Source organism: Trachurus trachurus (genome assembly GCF_905171665.1).
Source record: "Trachurus trachurus genome assembly, chromosome: 2".
NCBI lineage: Eukaryota > Metazoa > Chordata > Actinopteri > Carangiformes > Carangidae > Trachurus > Trachurus trachurus.
The window spans coordinates 1,252,753-1,277,500 of record NC_139914.1 but is presented as its reverse complement, the minus strand read 5'-3'; the positions used below and the strand labels follow the sequence as shown (position 1 = coordinate 1,277,500).

The following is a 24,748-nucleotide window of genomic DNA, read 5'->3' as shown; positions in this document are numbered from 1 at the left end:
TTAGGCCACGAAAATAGGCCGTTTCTTTGGGTCTGTTCACAGCACTGTATGTTGTAAATCTCTGGGCAGGGCTATTATGGGCTGGCGTTGCTAACGGGAGGAGTGCAGAGAGTCTTCTACTGCAATTAAAGTACTTAGGGGCTATTTGTAGATCATACAACCCCACTTTAAAAAAAATGCTACTATCCCTTTAACATTATTATTATTATTAACGTCTCAGTTTTACATCCTGTAAAGTCGAGTGATTGATTGTTCAAGTGATTTAAATCTGATAAAATAAATGTATAAAAATAATCCTCCTGTCTCTTTTATACTAATCAAGTTTTAATTTTAATTTTTAATTGGTTTAATATATATAATATTTAAATTATCGCTTTATGGTGGATGGCAGACATCAGGTAGATCAGATCACCGGTAACGCCTCATGACAGCATGAAACTGTTTTAGCGACAGTTGAGAGGTTTTTCTAAACGTAGTCGTTTCCAGGGGGGAAATGGAAACACAACTACAGAGTTAACGTGACCTCACCTGAACAGGAAGTGTGTTTGTGTTGTTGTGACAGAGGAGCGCGGTGTGGGCGGAGCCTACAGCGTCCTGGCCGACCCCCCGGGCCCAGAGGAGGAGGAGGAGGAGGAGGAGGAGGAGGAAGAGGAAGAGGAGGAGCAGCGGGCCAGGAGGGAGGTGTTTGAGTTTGAGCTGTCGGACCGACCGCTGCTGCCGTGCTACAACATCACCGTGTGTCTGAGCCACGGGTAAGAGCCAAGATGGCCGCCGCCGCCGCTGGACCTGGGGGAGTGGGTTAGACCAGTTTAGACCAGTTTAGACCAGTTTAGACCACATCAGACCATTTTAGACCAAGTTAGACCAGGTTAGACCAGTTTAGACCAGGTTAGACCACATCAGACCAGTTTAGACCAGGTTAGACCAGGTTAGACCAGATTAGACCAGTTTAGACCAAGTTAGACCACATCAGAACAGTTTAGACCAAGTTAGACCATGTTAGACCAGTTTAGACCATTTTACACCAAGTTCGACCATTTTAGACCAGGTCAGACCAGGTTAGACCAGTTTAGACCATTTTACGCCAGGTTAGACCAGGTCAGACCAAGTTAGACCATTTTAGACCAGGTCAGACCAGGTTAGACCAGTTTAGACCAGATTAGACCATGTTAGACCAGTTTAGACCATTTTACACCAGGTTAGACCAGGTCAGACCAGTTTAGACCAGATAAAACCAGGTTAGCCGCGGTTAGGCCACGCCCACTACAAACACGTTCTTATTGTCACAATTTTTTTCCTTCACACTCGGTGTTGATATAACACATCTCTCTCTCTCTCTTTCACACACACTCACTCACACACACACTCACTCACACACACACTCACTCACACACACACACACACACACACACACACACACACACACACACACACACAAACACACACACACACTCACACACCAATTAAGGTGGAAGCAGCTTAGAAAAGAAAGAAGGGAAGAGGAGAGAGAGAGAGAGAGAGAGAGAGAGAGAGAGAGAGAGAGATAAAGGCAGGACAGACGGAGAGGTCGTTAACGAGGATTGCATCGCCGTGGCGACGCAACTAATTGGCTTCCACTTCGTCTTCCTCCCCCGTCGCTTTTCTCCTCCTCCTCCTCCTCCTCTCTCTCTTTTTCTCTCTCTTTCTCTCTGGTGTCTGATGTTGTATTAATGGCTCTTCCTGGATACAAGGCCACCGGGCGCACACACACACACACACACACACACACACACACACACACACACACACACACACACACACACACACACACACACAAACATTGTGAATCAATATCGTCTCCACTGATGTTGATGCTGCAACAGAATATACAAGAAGAAGCAGAGCAGCTCCTCCTCCTCTTCTTCTTCCTCTCTCTTCCTCCTCCCTCCTCTTCCTCCTCTTCTTTCTCCTCCCCATCCTCCTCCTTCTCTTCTTCCTCCCTTCTCCTCCTCTTCCTCCTCTTCTTCTTCCTCTCTCCTCCTCCTCTTTCTCCTCCCTCCTCTTCCTCCTCTTCTTTCTCCTCCTCTTCTTCCTCCTCCTCCTCCCGTCAATCACCAGGTCACATGATGAGCTCATCCAATGCCTCCCCTTCTCCCCCCTCTCTCCTCTCTCCTCCTCCTCCTCCTCCTCCTCCCTCTCAGACCCAGGAACTGGCTCCTCCTCTCCGACGTCCTCGGTCGCCTCCGGATGACATCGCGCTCCTTCCGGCGCCTCTTCCCTCAGCTCAACGTGCGCTCGCTGCCCGAGGACGAGTTCTACCGCCAGGCGTCTCAGTCCCAGCTGCTGACCGGTCCGGACCGCCAGGAGCTGTCGTCGTTCCGGCCCGACGTGTCCGACCCTCTGGAGCTGGTGGAGGCGACGCCGGAGCTGGCCGGGATGCTCGGCTCCTCGCTGGAGTTCGTGGACGGTCGCTGGGATTCGTTCCCAGCGCTGCCGCCGCCTCCGTCGCCGCGGCGCGTTCCTGCGTTGGTCCCGCCCTCAGCGGAGAACGGGCTGGACCGCAGCCTGAGGAACCCGGGAGGGAACGCCGTGTGGAAGCTGCAGGGAACGGGTCTGGTTCCGTCTGAACCCGACTCCAACACGAGGAAACCTGGAGTCGTTCATCGTCCTGATCCCGCCGCCTCCGCCGCGCGGGAACATCAAGGAGGAAAAACCGCCATCAAGTCCCAAGACGCGGCTCTGGCGGCCGGTTCTGGCGTCTGGGAGCCACAGCGGCTACGCAGCAGGAACACGGCCGATCCTGACACGTCGGAACCGCAGAGTCGGACTGGAAACGCTAATCCTGCTAACGGAGCGGCGGACGCCAGCACCTGGAAACGACACAGTGACGGGTCGAAGGTTCTGGTCTCGACAAACCTGGGTCCTTCGGTTGACGGCGGGATCTGGGAACCACAGCGACTACGAAGCGGCAGCGGCGGCGGCGGTGGCGGGGACCCGGCCAAACCGGACACTACCACGTGGGAGAGGGCAAAGACAGAAAGCGGCGGCGTTAGCAGAGACGCCAAACTCACAAAGATGGACGCCGCCTGGCAACGCAGCCTGAGCAGCGTCCGGGTCCACATCAGAGACCTGGGCCTGAGGGTCGGGGTCGGGGTCGGCGTGGGCGACGGCGTCGTCCGCAGAGACGTGAAGAAAGCAACGGGGAAGAGCAGCAGGGTGAAGACGAGGTGATGACGTCACAGAATCAGATGTAAATACTGAGCAGGAGGACGGACACACGCTCACCGTACCGTGTGTGTCTGTGTGTGTGTTAATGTAAATATGTGTGTTTTTTATTTACGGGCACAGATGTTCACTGGTTCTTGACTTTGTCCTGTGTAAACGGAGTCACTTCCTGTCGTGAGGCGAAGGCGAAGGTGCAGCTCGGTTCTGGTCCAGGAGCTCGTTTGTTACCTTTAAATGTGTCATTTTGTATTGAGCTTCCTGTCGCCAAAATATTTATTGTCCATTAAATATGAAGGAGGAGTTTGTCTGAACATGTCTCTAAAGATTCATTTACAAGTTCAGTTTCCTGTCTCTGTGACCCCTGGGTTTCTCTGTGACTCCGCCCCCTTTAGGAGACCAGCAGACCGTGACTCCGCCCCCTTTAGGAGACCAGCAGACCGTGACTCCGCCCTCTTTAGGAGACCAGCAGACCGTGACTCCGCCCCCTTTAGGAGACCAGGAGACCGTGACTCCGCCCCCTTTAGGAGACCAGCAGACCGTGACTCCGCCCTCTTTAGGAGACCAGCAGACTGTGACTCCGCCCCCTTTAGGAGACCATGACTCCACCCCCTTTAGGAGACCAGCAGCAGCAGCAGGTCTCGAGTCTATTGAAGTGAACATGAGCTCAGATTATGGTCACTCGGTAGCAAAGTTATAGTTTTACATTTTCATTAGTTTTTATTTTTATTTAGTTTTCAGTTTGCTTTTTTTTTATTTCAGTTTAGATTTAGTGAGTTCAACAAGTGAGTAGTTCAACAGTTTAGGTTTAGTTTTTATTTTAGAGGAATTGACTAGTTTTTATTTAGTCTTAGTTTTAGTTTTTCAGGTTTTAGGAGAAAGACCTCTGAAGATGAACTTCCACATTTGTGGGGTTTTTCCCTTTTAGTTGCATCCCATAATGTTCCCATCAGTCCTCATCAGGTTGAAGCTGATGTTATGACTCTACTTTAGTTTACCATAGTTTTGCATTGTTCATTGTAGTTTTTATTTTACGTTTACTGAATTATTTTTTTCTTAGTTTTAGTTTTAGTTAACTGTAATAACCCTACTCCACAGTCACTGAAATAAATATTAGACTCATTTTTCACAACACACGTCTCCTCTGAACATTTTGACATGAAAATGGACAAATTTCAGACAAATCAGGAGAAAATAAACGTCTGTTCCAGACCCGTCTCTGTCTCAACAACACACTCACCAGATCTGACACAGATCTTGTCAACTAACGTTAATGCAACTAACTTTTGTTCATAATGTTAAATACCGGTATGACTGTTAACTGTGTGAATATTTAATGTTATCATAAGAAAATATAAATACCGTATCTCACTTTCCTCTACCGACAACTTTTATAAATCATATCACAGGAGCAGCTTGGAGTGAGTCATCTGGTCACAGTAGAGGATCTTTGATAACCGTTTCAAATGGATGAAACTTTATTTCACTAAATCTCTATGAACAGAGCACAAACGAAGCTCCGCCCACCGGTCGAGAGCGTGACCTGAGGACCCACCATTAATTAGGCTAATTAGTAGAAGCTGCATGTGTCGCAGTAAGTTTGTTACTGTATTTTTAGGATTCATATCTGGGTTTTTATTTGGTGACGTGAAGGTAGGAAGGTTCAACCCGTAGCGGCGAGAAAAACGGGACATTTTTCTCCTTCATTAGCCTGACTGGACCAAGACTGGACGGACTCGAACTCACGCTCCAAGTGGCCTTGACCTGAGCGGGTAAATGACCGGAAGACACAGGTGAGTCAACTGTTGTCAAGGTAACGTTACAGTCATGAAGGTGAAGCTTGTTCACAGTGGCTGTGTTGAATTAAAACACAGAGAAGAGTCTGTACTTCTTTTTTTGCTACTTTTAGCTACTCCATAAAGTTTTTAATTAACATCAGTTCTTGTCAAACAAAACAATCATTATTTTTTCTAATTTGAACCCCTTAAATGCCAGTTTGTTTGCACAATGCAAGTCGTACAGTCTGGTTTAGCCTATGTAACCCGATTCACCACAACATTGATCATATGGGCCCTAGTGGAAACAGAGACTGTTACATTCAATTGGCCAACAATGGGCCAATGCCACAATCTGACAAAAACATAAACCATAAATTTCAAGTCTTAAGTTTAGAATGAAAACCATTTTACTTAATTTGTATAATTTTATACTGGAAATAACAAGGGATTAAAACATGTGGTATTGTGGTTTTAATGGGTTTCAACCTGGTTTCAACTGGTCAAAAAAGGCCAGTAAGTATATTATTGATATATTTGAAGAGCTGATTTTTTTTATTACTTTATTAACAACTATATACAGAACAATACTGTTTTAGACAGAGGTAATATAGTTAGCCTATATAAAAGTCACAGGTTCGAGTCCCGTCCGCCTCCACACAACTGGTTTCTACCGATGATAATAAAATTAATAACACTGTGTAGTTTAATAGATGCATAATAATAATAATAATACATAATAAAGTGATAATTATTGTGTGTTATTCTTACATTAATCAATTATTTGTGTGTTTGTGGTATATTGTGTTTCACTGTGTGTATGTAAGGTGACTCACTCATGTCTCAAAAAACTGGGACGAAGTATTTTTTCTTAATAAGAGAGAGAGAGCTTTCTTTCTTTCTTTCTCTCTCTCTCTCTCTCTCCCGTCTTCTTCCTTTTCGATCGCCCACGCCCTTTTATCCTGTGTGTGTGTGTGTGTGTGTGTGTGTGTGTGTGTGTGTGTGTGTGTGTGTGTGTGTGTGTGTGTGAGCTGAGGACTAAAGTGAATAATGTGTGAATGACTCATCCTCTTCACTCTCTCTCTCTGTCTTTCACACACACACCAGTATAAATTATTATGGGATGTGGTTGATCAGTGTTCTACCTGTTGATTGGCCGACACTGATTGATAATTACATATTAGTTGTTGAGCTGATTGATTAGTTTGTTTCCTTCCTTTAAAGGAGCATGAAGATTATTGATGACTGACGTTCAATTGATCAGTGATCAGTTTCTTTTCTGGTGTCAGTCACACACACACACACACACACACACACACCATTATTGTGACTCTCCATGGCAACGACAGGAGCTTAATTAGAGAGAAAAAAATGTGCTCCAAGACGTGAACGAGGTGGAGATGAATAGAGCGCGAGGACGGTGAGGGAAGGAAAAGAGAGAGAGCGCGTGCTGATGAAATATGAATGAGTCCACAGGGAGGAGTGTGTGTGTGTGTGTGTGTGTGTGTGTCTGTGTGTGTGTCTGACATCGGTTTCCTCCTGAAGCTTCTGACGTGAACGCAGGTTCTTGTCGCTGAAGCCTGGTTGACGATAATCTGGTTGATCGGACAGAAATCAATCGGATGGATCCAAATAAGAATGTGAATCTTTGGGTGTCTCACGATTCGATTCAATTCAATTCAATTTGATTCCGATTATTTGGGTCACGATTCGATTCAAAATTGATTCTTATGTGCGTCACCTGTAACAACGAGGCTGCGCTCTTTAGTTCAACATGTGAAGATCTAACCTCCATCTGAGCACCGATCAGCTGCAGCGTGTGTGTTTTATAACGATAGAGGGTCGGTTTAATCTTATTAGTTACAGCCGGAGTTGTTTGCAGAAACTTAAAACCACATCTCGCTGCATCGCTGTGTATCTACGGAAGCCTGTTAGGGACGGAGGAATAAAAAATCTATTTTTTTAGTTTCTGAATCGATCCAGAATCGTAGAGGATAAGAATCGCGAGGAGTTTGCTTCTGGTTATAAAAGAGTCTCATATTAATATGGATGACTCTACATTACCACTTGTTAATGGGTCCATTATCGATAAATACTGTATATTGTTTTGTCTTTATCGTTGATATTATTATTTAGTGGTCGACTCGCTCAGTGCTCCTAGTTTCGGTTTCCCAGACGCTGCCCGGCGGGTCATGGGAATAACGCCGCCGGATCGCTAGTTGGCATCGTTGATGGTCGGAACTACGACGGTATCTGATCGTCTTCCAACCTCCGACTTTCGTTCTTGATCAATTAAAACATTCCTGGCAAATGTTTTCGCTTTTGTCCGTCTTGCACCGGTCCAAGAATTTCACCGTGCACGCAGAGGCTCTTCCAAAACTCCTCATTGTCCCTTTAAAAGTCAATTTCTCCCGACGATCTGCTCAGAAAATGGTCGGGGCTGACGATCGTAAATGTTAAATGTAATCAATATCTACAATCGTTGGCCCGACGATCCTGATCGTTTGTGTGTGTGGGGGAAGCCGATGATCGGTACCCGGAACAAGATCGCTTCCAGAGCGCCATATTTTATTTTACGACACGCGTCTGTACTGACATGGGGCGGCACGGTGGCACAGTGGTTAGCACTGTTGCCTCACAGCAAGAAGGTCCTGGGTTCGAATCCCCGTTTCTGTGTGGAGTTTGCATGTTCTCCCCGTGTCTGCGTGGGTTTCCTCCGGGTGCTCCGGTTTCCCCCACCACTAAAAACATGCCAGCTAGCCTGATCCTCCAGTCAGTGCCCCTGACCAAAGGCACTGGCTCATAATCTGGAGTTGGTCCCCGGGCGCTGCACCGCGGCTGCCCACTGCTCCTCAGGGATGGGTTAAATGCAGAGAAAGAATTTCACTGTACTAGCTGTATATGTGACAAATAAAGTACCTTTACCTTTACATACAGGAGCTAAGCTAAGCTAGGCTAAACACATTATATTCATCCTTTTCATCTGATTCTGCACGGACTGCTCCTTTATGTAGTGATGAATGACACACACAAACATTTACACACACACACACATACATACACACTCATTCGCTGCAGTTTCTCCTCCGTGTTTCTGTCTTCTCTGTGTGTTTGTGTTTTTCCATAAGTGTGTGTGTATAGTTAGTGTGTAACTGTGATTGTGTGTTTGTAAAAACGCCTGCGTGTGTGTGTGTGTGTGGCTGCCGAGCGCTGAAGCCGACGGATTGAATTGCTAATGTGCCTCAGTGTGTGTGTGTGTGTGTGTGTGTGTGTGTGTGTGTGTGTGTGTGTGTGTGTGTGTGTGTGTGTGTGTGTGTGTGTGTGTGTGTGTGTGTGTGTGTGTGTGTGTGTGGAGGGGGGTCGTCTGGCTGTTTAGCGAGCGAGACGAGCAGCGCTGCCGATGAATATTTAAACAGAGAGAGAGAGAGGGAGAGAGAGCGGCCATCATTTATTGATGCTGCCGAGGGGGAAGATGAATAGTCGGTGTGTGTACACAGCGCTGAGCCGAGTGTGTGTGTGTGTGTGTGTGTCTGTGCGTGTTTGTGTGTTTATGTGTGTGTGCTGCAAACAGCCGGCATCCGAATGCGAGTCAGCGCTTTAGTGTGTAGCTACGTGAAAAAGCACCGAGGCCTGAATCCGAGTCGCCGGCCGCCACAGATTTCTACCTCCTGATGTTTCAGGGGGAAAAACAAGCTGCTGATCTGACCTCAGCGTTTCCATGACGACTGATCGATTATCAGATTCAACAACGATTCATAAATGTTCAATAACGATTCTTTTTAATAATAACTAAACGACAGGAACACCACCGCAGCGCGCAGGAGGAATAAAAGCCTCCACCGTCTACGAGGCAACACGTCAACTTGGTCTCGTCGGCCACGGCGCCATTTTTTTCCTGGAGGAGATGGAGGAGCTTCAGGTGAACTAACATCGGTTCAACTTTAACGTCAACTAACGTTAAGTTTAGACGACTGTTATTGTTCAACTTTGACAATATAATATCATTGATAAAACAAAACAAGTCCTAACCTGAAGCTGATCAGCTAACAGTTTTTCTTCTTTTCCCTTTTCTCTTAAACCAGACAGAGAAGATGCATCGGAAACCGTTAGAATCGCTAATATCGTTAATATCGTGATAATCATTGAATAATCGGATCGTAGCGCCATGAATCGTATTCGCATCGAGTCGTGCCTCAGTGACGTCGTCAAAGTGTCGTAACTAGAGGTCGGAGAAGTGAGATACAGCCACAAGGAGGCAGAGCCACGACGTCCAATCACAGCCCTCCTTTCCTTCTCCTCTTCCTCCTCTCCTCCCTCCTCCACCTCCTCTTCCTCCCTCCTCCACCTCCTCTTCCTCCTCCTCCTCTACTCCTCTACTCCTCTCCTTCCTCCTTTTCTCCCTCCTCTCCTCCTCCTCCTCTTCTCCCTCCTCCTCCTCCTTCTCCTCCTCCTCTTTTCCCTCCTCCTCCTCCCTCCTCTTCACCCTCTTCATCCTCCTCCTCTACTCCTCTTCTCCCTCCTCCTCTCTCCTTCTCCTCCTCCTTTCTCCTCCTCCTCCTTTCTCCTCCTCTCTCCTCCTCCTCCTCCTTCTCCCTCCTCCTCCTCTTCTTTCTCCTCCTCTCTCCTCCTCCTCCTCCTCCTCTTCTTTCTCCTCCTCTCTCCTCCTCCTCCTCTCTCAGTGTTTACACGTCAGCAGGAAGGCGATAGGTCGGAGGCCGGAGAGGTCGACCTGCGAGGCGGCGATGAGACGAAAAAACAGAGGAATGTGTGTGTGTTCGTGTGTGTGTGTGTGTGTGTGTGTGTGTGTGTGTGTGTGTGTGTGTGTGTGTGTGGGAGAGAGAGAGAGAGAGAGAGAGGTTCAGATGGGTGCACATGAGGACGAGCCAGCATGTGTTTGTATGGGAGAGAGAGAGAGAATAATGGAGGAGGGAATCAAGACGGTTTCAAGGTTCCCCCGCTCTGTTCGCACACACACACACACACACACACACACACACACACACACACACACGCACACACACACACACACACACACACACACACACACACACACAGACACACACACACACACACTCACACACACACACGTCTTCATGCCTCGCTGCCAAAGCCTTCAACGCTCTCTTTTTTCTCTCTCTCTCTCTTCCGCTGTAATGCAGACACTTGCTCGCTCGCCCGCCGCAGCTCCTGACCAGGGGAGGAGAATGAGGAAATCAATTAGACTCCATCCTCCTCCTCCTCCTCCTCCTCTTCCCCCTCCTCCTCCTCCTCCTCCTCCTCCTCCTTCCTCCTCCTCCTCCTCTTCCTCCTCCTCCTCCTCCTCCTCCTCCTCTCTCCTCCTCTCTCCTCCTCCTCCTCTTCCTCCTCCTCCTCCTCCTCCTCCTCCTCGTCCTCCTCCTCCTCTCTCCTCCTCTTCCTCCTCCTCTCTCCTCCTCCTCTTCCTCCTCCTCCTCCTCTCTCCTCCTCTTCCTCCTCCTCTTCCCCCTCCTCCTCTTCCTCCTCCTCTCTCCTCCTCCTCCTCTTCCTCCTCCTCCTCCTCCTCCTCCTCCTCCTCCTTCCTCCTCCTCCTCCTCTTCCTCCTCCTCCTCTCTCCTCCTCTTCCTCCTCCTCTCTCCTCCTCTTCCTCCTCCTCCTCTTCCTCCTCCTCCTCTCTCCTCCTCTTCCCCCTTCTCCTCCTCCTCCTCCTCTTCCTCCTTCTCCTCCTCCTCGTCCTCCTCCTCCTCTCTCCTCCTCTTCCTCCTCCTCTCTCCTCCTCCTCTTCCTCCTCCTCCTCCTCTCTCCTCCTCTTCCTCCTCCTCTTCCCCCTCCTCCTCCTCCCTCCTCCCTCCTCCTCCTCCTCCTCCTCCTCCTCCTCTCCCTCCTCCTCCTCATCTTCCTCCTCTCCTCTTCTCCTCCTCCTCCATCTCACCTGATCGACTTCTGTTCTTTAGAAAAATATAAAGTTAAATAATGACTGTGACAGAGGAGCAGCTCCACCCTGTGGTTGGTGGTGGAACTGCACGTTAGCTACGACTGCTAACCATGCTATAAAACAATAACATAGAATTATATAACAAATAGCAAATACTCTGAACTACTTGGAATGTAGTTCTGGCTGCATTTGCCTCGAAAACAACTGGAATACAAATATATTTGTATAACTGTATAATAGCTATAAAGTAAATTTGTTTGTCTTTTGTAGTCTTATAATTATTCTTTTATATATGAACAGATATTGTGCGCGAGCCGAGAGCGACTGGCCAATCTGGGCAGGAAGTGAAAACAAAGAAACACGAGAGAATCCGGTCAATTTTCAATATTAAAACACCGCAATTTTTATACGATAGGCCAATGTGTGTGTGCATTTGTAGCCTATTTGTGTTTATTTATTGAAACAGAGCGCGCGAGAGATGAACACACACACACAGCTGAGGGGCAGAAGCGCTTGTCGACCGGCGCGGAGAAATACGTGTCTGGTGTGAACGGGAGGGCTCCGGCTCGCACGCGGTTTTCATTGCGCGACGTCAGGAGTTTCTGGAGCTGAAAATCCTGCAGATCTGTTCTGTAGGTGTTCAGCTCTCACACAGTGGTGGGAAAAAGCAGTGAAATATGCAAAACATGTTTCATTTAAAATGTTAGAATTTGACTCAAAAATAAAAACAACTAGTTTTTTTTTTTAAATAATAACAATGTGAGTTTTTACGCAGGAGTGGAAACAAACAACGCTGCTGGTTCTACTGGTGTTTCTACTGAGACGGAGTCGCTGCTGCAGCCCAGAGAAAAAACATCCGTGTGCGCGCAGACACACACACACACACACACACACACACACACACACACACACACACACACAGTGGCAATTAGAGCATGTGTGTGTGTGTGTGTGTTTGAAGGAAATTAGACTGCCTCATTATTCAAATTGGCTCGGAGGAGAAACGCTGCGCTCGCCTCGATTACTCCTCGACGGAGAGAGAGAGGGAGCGGAAGAGAGAGAGAGAGAGAGAGATCTCCCCCGATCTGTCACTCCTCCTCCTCCTCCTCCCCCCTCTCTCCTCCCTCTCTCCCCCCTCTCTCCTCCGTCTCCTCGTTCTGTCATTCACATCCTTTGTCCTCCTTCGCTCTCTCTCCCTCCTCCTCTGTCACTCTCAATCCCTCCCTTCTTTCTCTCTCTCCTTCCTCTTTTTCATCCCTCTCTCCATCACCCCCCCTCCTCCCCCCTGATCTGTCACACACACACACACACACACACAGACACACACACACACACACCCTCGTTCTCAAATTACATCCTTGTTGCCGCCTCGTTTCTCATCCCGTCGCTGGGGGCTGTCGCCGAAGACCGGCAAAGGGCGCTAAACGATTTCCCACCATGCATCATTCCCCACGCACACACACACACACACCCTCGCCCACACACACACACGCACACACGCTTCACGTCGCAGCCGACTTGTTGATGGAGTAAAATTTCCTGTTGAATTTTTCTCTGAGCGACACGTTGACCACAGTCTTGTCAGTTTTGTCTCAACGGTTTCACCACAGAACTCAGTTTCCCAGAATGCATCTGGGTGTCAGACGACGCTGACCTGATGGTGGCGCTGTCAGTCACGTGACCAGGAAACACGCGATGTAAAGTGACACGTTGTGAAAGCGTCGTAGGTTAAAGAAACGACCAGGACCAGAGGTCGACGGAAACGTTCACGGGTTCAAAACCACTAAAATCCAGTCGTGGTGGTGTTGCTAATTTAAAGGACAATTCCACGTAAATCCAACCTGGGGCTCTAGTTTCAGTTGTTTTGTTTTTAATCCACCAAATAAACTCAACTCAAAGACGACGTGCGTGAAAACATCGCAGCTTCAACTTGACTTTGTCCTCCAGCTCCGTTTCCAAACACGTTGTCTTTCTTGAAGTGAACGAACCCCTCGGTGTCTGTTTGAAGACATCTGACGTTGTCTGGTTTTATGGGATGTAAACAGCCTAAACAGCCTAAGATCTGTCTGCTCCCATTCTATGCAGGGACAGACAGATCTACTGCAGGACAGGAGACAGTAACATCGCTGCAAATAGCTTTTCAGTAGTGACACAGAAGCTTTCTAAACCTTAAATGCACTGTTTTGTACATGTCTAACTGTCTGTGTAACTGTCTTGTAATGTTAATTTAAATGTGCATTAATAAAAAAAAGAGAAGAGAATCACTCTGCAACGTTCTGGATGTCAAACACCAACATTGAACGCACCACTGAACACCAAACGCTGCAGAAGAGACCCTGAACGCACCAAAACTACAACCGTGAAATTGTGGAGACACTGAACGCGGCACGCACACACACAGATTCCTTATGTTGCTGTCGACCTTTGACCTGTAATTGACATACACGTTCCACACAAAAAACATTTACACACACTTACTGTGTGTGTGTGTGTGTGTGTGTGTGTGTGTGTGTGTGTGTGTGTGTGTGTGTGTGTGTGTGTGTGTAAATTATTCTGGGTCTAAATTTGGCAGACACACACACACACACACACACACACACACACACACACACACACACACACACACACACACACACACACACACACACACACACAGAGGAGGTATCAGTGTGTTACCACAGTGCCCCCTGCTGGACAAACTCCCTCAGTGAATCAAGTTTATCTGATTTTTCTCTTGAAATGATGTTGGTTTATTATTATTATTAGAGGTCAGGCATTTTCCTCTTCTTCTCCTACTTCCCATACATGAAAAATCACAGAACTTTGCACAAAGCTGCCATGGCAGATTTTTACATTTAAAAACTTACACTTTTGCAACTTTCACCAAAATGTCGCCTCAACAATACTTTAGAAACTTTTGTACATTTAAACTCAGTGCAAATTTTGAAGTCCATCACTCTGTTCTTTTCTAAAACTGTAAAACTTAGGGGTGGGAATCAGTAGCAGGTCCACACAGCTGGGTAATCAACTTTCTTTTTCTTTCTTTATTAACACTTATGTACATAACAGTACTGTTGTGCCAGGGGAAGAGCAATATATAAAAGTATAAATATACAAAGAGTAAATAATTACCATTTATGTATATAAAAATACAAATAAATGCATTGATAAAAAGTAAACAGGCTCCAGAAGATCTTCACCATCTCTTCTGGTCATAATTTCTAGACTTTTTAGATCAGTGTCTAATGAGAAATGATTGATTTGATTAGAAACATGTTGAAATGTCGTCAGAATATAGAATATAGAATATGTATATATACAGGTATGTGTGATGATATTATGAAGCCTTAGTCTTGTTTGTCCCCACAGAGCCCAGTTCACTGACAAAAGACAAGTGTTAAAGTTTTCAGAGGTTTATTTGACATCAATGTAAATGTCAGTGTGAGAATTAGAATAAGAAAGTGTTTGTCAACTTTATTAATGTTTAAAATGTAAACTGCAGGTTTTTTGTCATTTAAAACTAACCTGGTGTAATTCTATGCTTTGACCAGCAGATGGCGCTAAATCAGCAGCTGGAGCCAGGAGTGAGCCACCTCAAAAAAAGAATGTAAGTGTGATTTGTAGCTGAAGTGTTGCAGCTCAAACATTTCTAAATGTCAGGATGAGTGTGACAAAATGTTTTTTGTGTATGTGTTGTCCCAGGTGGAGAGCCAGAGGTGTTTGTGAACATCACACTGAAGATCTTTTCTGGGCAAATAGAATAGTAGGCAACTGGACTTGTATTTGTCTGGGAAGACGTTTCGCCTCTTATCCAAGGGGCTTCATCAGTTCGTACGCAGCAAGTCTCACTAGTCGGCACTAGTTAGACAAAGACAGTGGAGTAAGACCCAGGTATTTAACCTCTATGGGAGCGGTCCTGCTACTGATTCCACACACACACAACCCATCAGGACAGCCCTAGCTACAAATACCAATCGCCAATTACAAGAAAGGGTGTTGTTTAATTTCTTAATTCTTCTGTCTTTCATTGTGTTACTTGAGATAGGCTCTATCTCTAGATCTCTAGATCTCTAGATCTCTAGCCGGACAAGGAGTCAAACTCGCTATAGAGTCAAACAGCATAGATCAGCATGATGCTGATCTATGCTGTTTGACTCTATAGCGAGTTTGTTCTCATGATCCTGAACACCAGGATCCTCTCACGATCAGCACTCCCAGTTTGTTTTTGTTTTTTGTATGATCCGGTCGTGGTGCAATGGAGTCGCTCCTTGCCTGTCAACGTAGTGGTCGCTAGATCGAGACCACGCACAGTTTTCATCATCATCATCATCCTGCTCCAAAACAATCTTATCAACAAAGACCAACCAAACATGTCAATGAAGGAGACTGTCAGAATTATTCACTTATTCATCTTCATGAGATAACTCGTGTTCGAGACCACGCTCAGCTTTTGTTATGTTGTTGTGCAGCCGTACGAGTCAGTAAAAGTTCCAACACATCTGATCTCAGATCTAGCGCTGGTGTAGTGGATAGGCTACTGGCTCTGGACTCAAGAGATCGTCGGTTCGATCCCTGGTGTTGGCTCCTTGGTTTTCTCCTTAAGTTTCTTTGTAGCTGCTCTGACGATGTCAAATACACTATGACCAGTGGCTTGTCTCGGGCTCGGTGGTCGAGTGTGTTGCGTTACCGCTTTGGGTAGCGAAGATCATTAGTTCGAGCCCCAGTGGGAGCAGTCCCCTCCCTTCCCCACCACCACGACGATGGGTACCAAGCCCCAACGGTGGGACAGAAGAAGGCCGGACAAAGGCGTTACTGACTAATGACCGACGCGACCCGACTGGTCCCGACTCGACTTATGTGTCGTTGGTCTCTGTGTTGTTCGTCCGTCTGAATGAATGTGATAAATAGGTCATAAATAGGAACTAAAAGTAAGGAATAAAGTAGATAAGTAATTGACAAAATAAAAGTAATAATAAGTAACTAAAAGTAAGTAGTAAATAAAAATAAACTAAAGTAAGAATTATTATTAGTTCTTGATGTGTTGGAACTTGTACTGACTCGTACTGTGGCACAGCACCATATACAAACCAAAAGCCACACATGGACTCAAACCCACAACCTCCGCGGCCATTAACATGAACAGTTCCACTGTGCCACCAGACCACCAACAGCTCCAGGTGTGAACATGTGGACTTTGTACTGCAGAGTGATTGAATGTTGAGCTGAAGAGATGGCATTATCTCATGAAGATGAATAAGTGAATAATTATGACAGTCTCCTTCATTATTGACTGCGTTTACATGCACTTCAGTACCCCGATTTCAATCGGGTTTTTTAAGTACCCCGAATTTGTGTTTGCGCATGTAAACACCATTTCCCGATTCCAGAAATCGGGATAAGCTCATATCCCGATTTTGAGAAACCCGATTTTGCTGCCCGGAGAACTCCGAAAGAAATCAGGATACTGGAGCATGTAAACACAGTACCCCGATATCTGAAAGCTGCTCAGCCAGCTGACGTAACTGTTACCATAGATACGTTACGTACAAAATGGCGGCGACAACAAGAGCGCATTCTGGAGCGACGAGGAGACTATTAAGTTTTTTTGTTAGTTTTTTTCATGCGAGAAAGTAACTGTTTAGATCCCCAATGTGCGGTCGGTTTATCCAAACGACGGCTGTTTACAAGTTTGCTACGACGTTTTCCGGAGCAGTGAAGCTCCCTGTGTGTGAGCTGTGACCGGGACATCACAGAGGCAGCAACCCCGTCTCCTGACGTGCTCGCCGGCCAGACTAAGTTACTCTGTCACCTCGGGAGAGAAGACGGGCGTTAATTAACTTACCCGTAGGTTTTTAGATGTTTGCTGCCGGCTGGTTATATTATTTTTAGGAGATAAATGCTGGTTTCATTGATGAAATCTAATAATTGTGGCAGTTGCCTTAGTTTGTTTGAATGAAAAGTGAAGCTTCATGTGTGTATTGGAGGAGCAGCGCTGCCTGGAGGCTCTGTCGCCTAACGTGTGTACAGAAATCACCACTTTTACATCAATAAAAGCATGTTTTACAATGAACCGATCAGTCTGCATTGAATTTACCTTTCTTTTATTAAGTTATATAACATGGCAGCATTTTTAATTTGTAAATTTTCGGACCTATATTTCCTAGTAGTTGCGCTTCCTGTTGTAAATAATAAACATGAATGAAACACACATACGCACGTAAGACGCAGTAATCAGAAACCGGGATACTGTATTCATCATGTAAACAGGGATACTGAATAACCGGGGTTCTCTAACTTCATGTAAACACCATACCCCGAATTTGATCAATAATCGGGGTACTTAAAAAACCCGATTAAAATCGGGGTACTGGAGTGCATGTAAACGCAGTCAATTGACATGTTTGGTTGGTCTTTGTTGATAAGATTGTTTTGGAGCAGGATGATGATGATGAAAACTGTGCGTGGTCGTGAACCAACGACCACTGCGTTGACAGGCAAGGAGCGTCTCCATTGCACTATGACTGGATCATTAAAAAAACAAAAAAAACTGGGAGTGCTGATCGTGAGAGGATCCTGGTGTTCAGGGGCCGACAGACCCCTCAACCTTTTCTAGCATCATGAGAACAAACTAGCTATAGAGTCAAACAGCATAGATCAGCATCATGCTGTAATGTAATCTGTAATGTCCCTCTTGTATTGAAGCCCCGACATGATAAATTGTTACGAAAAACATTAAATAAGTCTGTTTTAAGCTTGTTTGTAGTGGAAGCTCCCAGTGTCTCAGTTCACTGCTCGTCCTGTGTCTGTGCAAATCTCGCGCGATTTGCATCGACACCCAGTTCACAGCTCTGTAAATCGCAAAAACACTGGGAGCTTCCGCTACAAACCAGCTTTAAATAAAGATAATGACTGAAACTCTTTCTTTCATAGTATTGAAAATGGTATTTTAAAGTATTTTTCTGGGTATCAGTATCGAGTTTGAAATTCTGGTGTCGCGACAACTCTAGTCCAAAGTGTGATTCAAACTTAAACATCTTAAATATCTGATGTCACTTTTAGATAAATTCATGTATTAAAATATAAACAAAGGAAAACTGAACTCATTCAGAATAATTAGATAATAATTAGACTCCAAAATGAAACGACTCCAGCAAGAGGATAAAAGAGAAATAACAAAAGTGTTGAAGTAAATAATTAATGAACCAAAACACAAAACTACTCATCAAAACCTTTTAATGTACAAGCTTCGACGTTCAATAGAAAAACACACACAGTTTCTACACAGGCGTCGTCACAGTGCATTTTTATTATTATTATTAAAGCTGAGGCTGCTGCTTCCTGTTGTCATGACAACACAAACCACATCCTCCTCCTGTAACGACTGTAACTGTAACTGAGGTTTTGACCAACAGAAGATGTGATGATGAGTTCAATTGACCAACAACCTCAGGGAGTTTTATTTTGAAAATCCCAGACCTGTGTGCAGTTGAAAACAAACAGGAAGAAGCTGCTGCTCCTCCTCTTCCTCCTCCTCTTCCTCCTCCTCCTCCTCCTCCTCCTCCTCCTCCTCAGCGTTTGCATAGATTTAAATTTACAGCATGAAATAATAAAGGACCAACGAACACAAACACACGTGACCCTGAAAACAAAGAAAACAGTGCAAACAACCAGACGCACAACTACAGACACACAACCAGCCACAGGTGTTTTTATGTCTGTTCAACCAAAGTAACGTTTGGTTCGGTGGTGCGTTCAAGGACACTCCGACACCGATCGAAGGAGTCGAACGTGACCTGAAGCTTCGTTAAAGCCACAGTTTCATGTTAACGAGTCCGGTCCAGATGAAGCTGGTAGAAAAACGCCGGCGTGGTCGTTGGAGCGGCGGCGCCTCGGCGTCAGCGTCCGCAGTGGCCGATCTCCTCCTTGTAGCGGTCGGTCAGCAGGTTGGCCTTGTGCGTCAGTTTGGACAGAACCGTGTGGAGTCCGTTCAGGTGGAAGTGGAACTGTTTCTCCAGGTCGTCGTCGTCCTCCTCCGCCGCCGCCGCCGCCTCCGTCACGCAGCCCGCCCTCTCCTTGCCCCGCCCCTCGCCGCCCTGCAGAACGCCCCACTCGATGTCGTTGCGGATGGACTTGAGCAGGACGTAGGAGCTGTACATGTCGGTGGCGTCCTGGGGGAAGCAGGTGGAGCCGTTGGAGCCGTTGGCGGCGGCGGCGTCCTCGTCCTCGTCGTCCGGCGGTGGAGCCGGCGGCGCAGCCTTCGTCTCCCCGCTGTCGTCCAGCGGGACGTCCCGCAGGAGGCTGGGCACCATCACCGTCTGGTCCATGTTTTTGACGGCGCCGATGAAGCGGTTCATGGCGTTGAAGAGCGAGTTCTTCTGGTTGTAGGAGTCAGACGCCTGCTGCATCATGGCAACACGGTCCCAGCACGCCGCCGGCACCGTGCAGAGACCGACAAACTTAGCGCCTTTAAGCTCTTTAGAGGATTATGAGGCTGAGGGAAGCTGCAGCAGATCCTGGGTCAGCTCTGATCTGGACCAGGTGGAGCAGGTGACCTCGCCACGCCCACGCGCTCCTGAGGTTTGACCCCGACCGGTGCTGCAACACAACACACACACAGAGAGACACACACACACACACACACACACACAGAGAGAGAGAGGCTGAGTTTCTCAAACTGAAGCTGTAAAGTCCAGACAACAAGTGAAGGCGTCTGAGGAACCAGGAAGTGTCCGTTAGCTACAGAGCTAACTGTACAACTTCCGGTTGGTTGATTACACTTAATAACATCATCAGGTCACACACCCACGGACACGGACACACACACACACACACACACACACACACACACACACACACACACACACACACACTGGGAAGAGAACCGTTAATGATGATCCGCCGTTAGTCGCTGCTTCCATCATCGGACAAGTTCCTCATCTTCCACACACACACACACACACACACACACACACACACACACACACACACACACACACACACACACACACACACACACACACACACACACACACAGGGGAAACTCTGACGTCACATCACGTTCCGTTAACATCAATGTGTTCGTTAGTAACGGAAACTCACCGTCTCTGTCTTTCTCCGCTGTCCGATAACGGAAGCAGACTCTAGACTTCACATTCAAAGCGTCTGTCGTTGGAGTAAAAACGGTTCCGTTACCGGCGGTTTCACCCGAACTCTGACGGACCGTGACGACCTGTGACGAGGCGCCGGGCTGCGGTGGTCGGTCAGCCGGCAGCTCACCGTGTGTCCTCCGCCGTGTGAGCCGTTAATCCGCCGGAGGAGGAGGAGGAGGACGAGGAGGAACCGGCACCGGTTCAATCGGCTCTGTGTGACTGCGGAGACTGAGCCGGAGGGGGCGGGGCCTGGACCGAACCTCCGGAGACAGCCAATCACAGGAGGGGAAGAGCTTCGGACGTCACGCCGAACGTTAGCACGTTCCCGGAGCCACAATGGCGGCTCCACGCCCCCAGTTTCATTCAGGCTGTAAAGATGTTCTGTTCGGTTTGTTACTGAGTTAGATAAGAAACTTAATTCACAGTTTTATTAAATTAATTTCTTAATTACTTTATTCAGATTTTACAAACACAAATCTACATTTTTAGGCAAGAAGCCACATTTATCTTAGTTTTTTAATTTTATTTCTATATAAAGAATGACAATGTATTTCTACATAAATAAAAATGAGATGGATCACAGGTTACATCAGTCTTCACTTTTATTATCATTGAACATTTTATTGATCTGGTTCCACTGAAAATAAATGATCAATGATCTGGTTTGTTTATTTTCACAGAATCAACACACACTCACACACACACACTGATCAACACAAATAAGACAGCGAGATGACATTTAGCAGCTGTTCTCAGCCTCATCACTGAGAGTCCAGTTCATGTCGAACAACAACACACAACACACTCATACACACACACACACATACACAAACAGGTGCTTCAGTTTCTGATCAGTGTTGTTATTGATCATGTGTTTGTTTCTTCACAGACGACCAATCAGCTTCAAAGGAAGTGGTATCAGTGTCACGTTTCCATGGTGATGTGGATCCTCGCCTCGCCGCGTGTAACCTGTCAGACCATCTCGTACTGGTTGGCGTTGACGAAGCGAGACAAGCAACAGGCCAGAGACACACCGATGACCTGGAGACACACACACACGCACATTTATTTGTATGCGTCATAAACGGTTGAACCTCAGACTGCTCCTTTAACTTTGTCTATACTTCTTAGATGTGGTCTCCATGACAACGAGCATCACTCTCTGGACTGACACACACACCTGAGAGAAGGCGACGCCGAACGTGACTCCAGCGATGATCCCCATGTTGCTCTCGATGAAGGACGTCACCAACTCATAACATCCCTGCACACACACACACTTCATGTCAGTCTGGTGTGTGTCTGTGTGTGTTTATGAGTCTCTATGTGTGTGTGTGTGTGTGTGTGAGACCTGTGTGTAGACTTTGCGTGCGGCCAGCGTGGCGTTCCTCAGGTCGGCGGCGCTGCAGTCGGACAGAGAGACGCAGCAGCTGGAGGGAACTCCTCCCACAGGGAAATAACTGCTGCTGATCCAGGAGCTGTAGTTGTACACACCACAGCAGTGCAGCTACACACACACACACACACACACACACACACACACACACACACTGTAGTCAGTAGGGAATGGGATGTCACAAATATAGATTTTCTTGGTACGATTATTGTGATTATCACGATTATTATGCATTAATTAATTTAACACTATGAATGTGTAAAATCAAATATAGTCAAAATATAATTACTTTACTAATCTCTCAATATAGGACCATCTATCTATCTATCTATCTATCTATCTATCTATCTATCTATCTGTCTATCTGTCTGTCTGTCTATCTGTCTATCGTTCTATCTATCGTTCTATCTATCGTTCTATCCATCTTACTGTAATTTATTGTGAAAACATAGTCATTGTGACATCCCTAGTAGTCAGTCAATCAATACTGATCAATAACTGATGCCTCATCAATAATCTAGAGAGAGAGAGACACTGACTCTGCGCTGGACGCCGTCCACAGCCAGACTGCGGTCGTCTCGTCCATCGTACGTCATCACAGCGTCAGAGAAGGTGGTGAGGAAGGTTCCTTTGATCTGCACACACACACAGACACACACAGACACACACACACACACACACACACACACACACACACACACACACACACACACACACACACACGAGTGAGTGAGGCTGTAGTTCTCAGTGTCGTCCACCAGGTGGAGCTCAGAGTCTGGACCTGAACCATCACACCGTCTGTTTCCCTCCCTCTTTCTCTCCCTCCCCCCTTTCTTTCCCACTCTCCCTCTCTCTCCTTCTCTCCCCCTCTCTCTTTCTTTCCCTCCCTCTCTCTTTCTTTCCCTCTTCCTCCCCCTCTCTTTCTCTTCCTCCCTCTCTCTTTCTTTCCCCCTAATTCTCCTCCTCCCCCTCTCTTTCTCTCCCTCTCTCAGTCTGTACCTGGACCATCACACTCTCTCTGTTTCTCTCCCCCTCTGCCTCCTTTCTTTCTTTCCCATTCTCCCTCTCTTCCCCTCTTCTTCTCCCTCCCTCTCTCTTTGTCTTTCTCTGTCTCTCCCTCCCTGTGTGTGTGTGTGTGTGTGTGTGTGTGTGTGTGTGTGTGTGTGTGTGTGTGCATGCGTCACCTCGTGGCGGAAGATGAACCCTGAGATTCCAGCGATGAGCTCCGTCATGAAGACCAGACACAGGAAGATGGCGTACTGAGGTCAGAGGTCACACAGAGGTCACAGTGAGGTCACAGAGAGGTCACAGAGAGGTCACAGTGAGGTCAGAGGTCATGATGTGACTCACCAGCCTCAGCATCCAGCGGCGCCCCCTGCAGGTGGCGAAGCAGCCGAACAGGCCGAAGAGGACGACGGCGGCGCCGGTGGCGGTGAGGACGGTGGAGCCGGTGGACGGACCGGTGGAAACCAGCAGCAGGTACGGACCCAACATGAAGGTCCACCACAGACCCACGGACAGCAGCAGCACACCGGTCACCTGAGGGGGGGGGGGGCGGAGCCAAGGAGAGCGAGAGAGAGCAGCACATGACTCTGTAATGAGCTGACAGCAGCGTGAGAAAGTCACAGAGACATGAGAAGAAGAAGAGGAAGAAGAGGAGGAGGATGAAGAAGAGAGGAGGAGCCCTCTGACCTCTGACCCCTGATGTGAATCGTCTCTGAGCTTCAATTGAAAATCAGCGACAGGTTCAAGTTCCTTATAGAAACAAAATGAGTCGGTTTGTAAAAGAGGAGATGAGGAGAGAGGGAGAGAGGAGAGAAAGAAAATAAGAGGAAGAGAAGATAAAAGAAAAGAAGAGAGGAGGATAGAAAAGAAAAGAGGAGGAGAAGAGGATAGAAAAGAAAAGAGGAGAGGAGGAGAAGAGGAGAAACAGAGTGAACAGAGTTCCTCACCCAGAAGATGAAGGAGTAGAGCAGCAGCAGCGTCTTCAGACAAAACATCACAGGTTTAGTTTCCATCCTCCTGCGAGACATGATCCACTAGAACCAGGACCAGATCAACACCAGAACCAGGACCAGAACCAGAACCAGGACTCGGACCAGAACCACCACTGAGACCAGAACCAGGACCAGGACCAGGACCAGAACCAGATCAACACGATCGACGGCGATGACAAACACAGTGAAGAGTTTCTGAAGGAGCCGACGTCCAGCCGCTGTCAGGAGAGAGAGAATGTGTGTGTGTGTGTGTGTGTGTGTGTGTGTGTGTGTGTGTGTGTGTGTGTGTGTGTGTGTGTGTGTGTGGCGACGTGCAGGACGCCATGTGGACCAGGACACAAACATGTGACCATCATACCTCACACTCACTCAGCACAATTAACATGAAGGTGTCGGCCTGCTGAAGCCCCGCCCCCTGACCTGTCACTCAACTATGAGGTGGGGGGAGGGGAGGGGTGTGGGGGGAGAAGGAGGGTGTGGGGGAGAGAAGAGGGGTGTGTGGGGGGTATGGGAATTAATAGCTGAGCTGTGATTGGTGCGGCGCGTTTCCCGACCAACCAATCAACTGTGAGACACTTACGGTATGTGGCGGTTGGTATTTATATGTAGCTAGGTCCGCGAATATGCAAATTAGGCTGTGTCATTGCCACGACTTGATTGGCTGTAGCTGCCGGAGACGTCATCGCGCTAATTGAGTAGGCTACTGATTGGTGCGCCGCTTTCCCGTCTGCTGCGCTGTTTACCTGGTGGCTATTTATATGAAGCTAGGTCCGTGAATATGCAAATTCGACTGTGTGATTGCCATTCTATCATTGGCTGAAAGTGAAGCGACGCCTCTTGCGACTACAGCCAATCAAGTCGTGGCAATCACACAGTCGAATTTGCATATTCGCGGACCTAGCTTCATATAAATAGCCACCAGGTGGACAGCGCAGCAGACGGGAAAGCGGCGCACCAATCAGAACTCAGCCAATAACTCCCATACCCCCCACACCTCTCCTCTCTCCCCCCCTTCTCTCCCTCCACACCTCCTCTTCCCCCCCACCACACCCCTCTTCTCTCCCCCCCCCGCCCTTCCTCCCCTCCACACCTCCTCTTCTCCCCCCCCACACCCCTCTTCTCTCCCCCACACCTCCTCTCCTCTCCCCCCCACACACCTCTTCTCCCCCCCACACCCCTCTCCTCTCCCCCCACACCCCTCTTCTCTCCCCCCCACACCTCTTCTCCCCCCCACACACCTCCTCTCCCCTCCCCCCTCACCCCCCCCCCCCCACCCCCCCCCCCCCCCCCACACCCCTCTTCTCTCCCTCCACACCCCT

The 24,748-nt window shown here is 47.6% G+C and overlaps 4 protein-coding genes across 4 annotated transcripts in view; 2 read left to right on the top strand and 2 right to left on the bottom strand.

Moving 5' to 3' along the window:
• Positions 1-3,210, top strand: part of LOC310997409 (uncharacterized protein) — a gene marked incomplete at both ends in the record, with an annotated part of 34,863 nt that extends 31,653 nt beyond the window's left edge. The window contains 2 exons of the mRNA XM_083987088.1: positions 563-752; positions 2,181-3,210. Of these exons, the coding sequence (XP_083843214.1) occupies positions 563-752; positions 2,181-3,210 (1,220 nt within the window). The remainder of the gene's footprint in view (positions 1-562; positions 753-2,180) is intronic.
• LOC310997657 (NLR family CARD domain-containing protein 3-like) overlaps positions 1-24,748 on the top strand; it is a gene marked incomplete at its 5' end in the record, with an annotated part of 366,988 nt that overhangs the window by 185,997 nt on the left and 156,243 nt on the right. The window lies entirely within an intron of this gene.
• Positions 18,410-20,225, bottom strand: LOC311001000 (mid1-interacting protein 1-B-like). Its single transcript, XM_083991944.1, has 2 exons — positions 19,987-20,225; positions 18,410-19,482 (listed from the first exon to the last, which is right to left on the bottom strand). Exon 2 carries the CDS (start codon positions 19,293-19,295, stop codon positions 18,783-18,785), a length of 513 nt encoding a protein of 170 aa, XP_083848070.1. The 5' UTR covers positions 19,296-19,482; positions 19,987-20,225; the 3' UTR covers positions 18,410-18,782.
• On the bottom strand, positions 20,888-23,465 carry LOC311000911 (tetraspanin-7-like; the record flags this gene model as incomplete). Its single annotated transcript, XM_083991807.1, has 7 exons — positions 20,888-21,077; positions 21,217-21,300; positions 21,388-21,543; positions 21,972-22,067; positions 22,617-22,691; positions 22,783-22,971; positions 23,385-23,465. The coding sequence occupies 7 exons, from the start codon at positions 23,463-23,465 to the stop codon at positions 21,009-21,011; spliced, it is 750 nt and encodes a 249-aa protein (XP_083847933.1). The 3' UTR covers positions 20,888-21,008.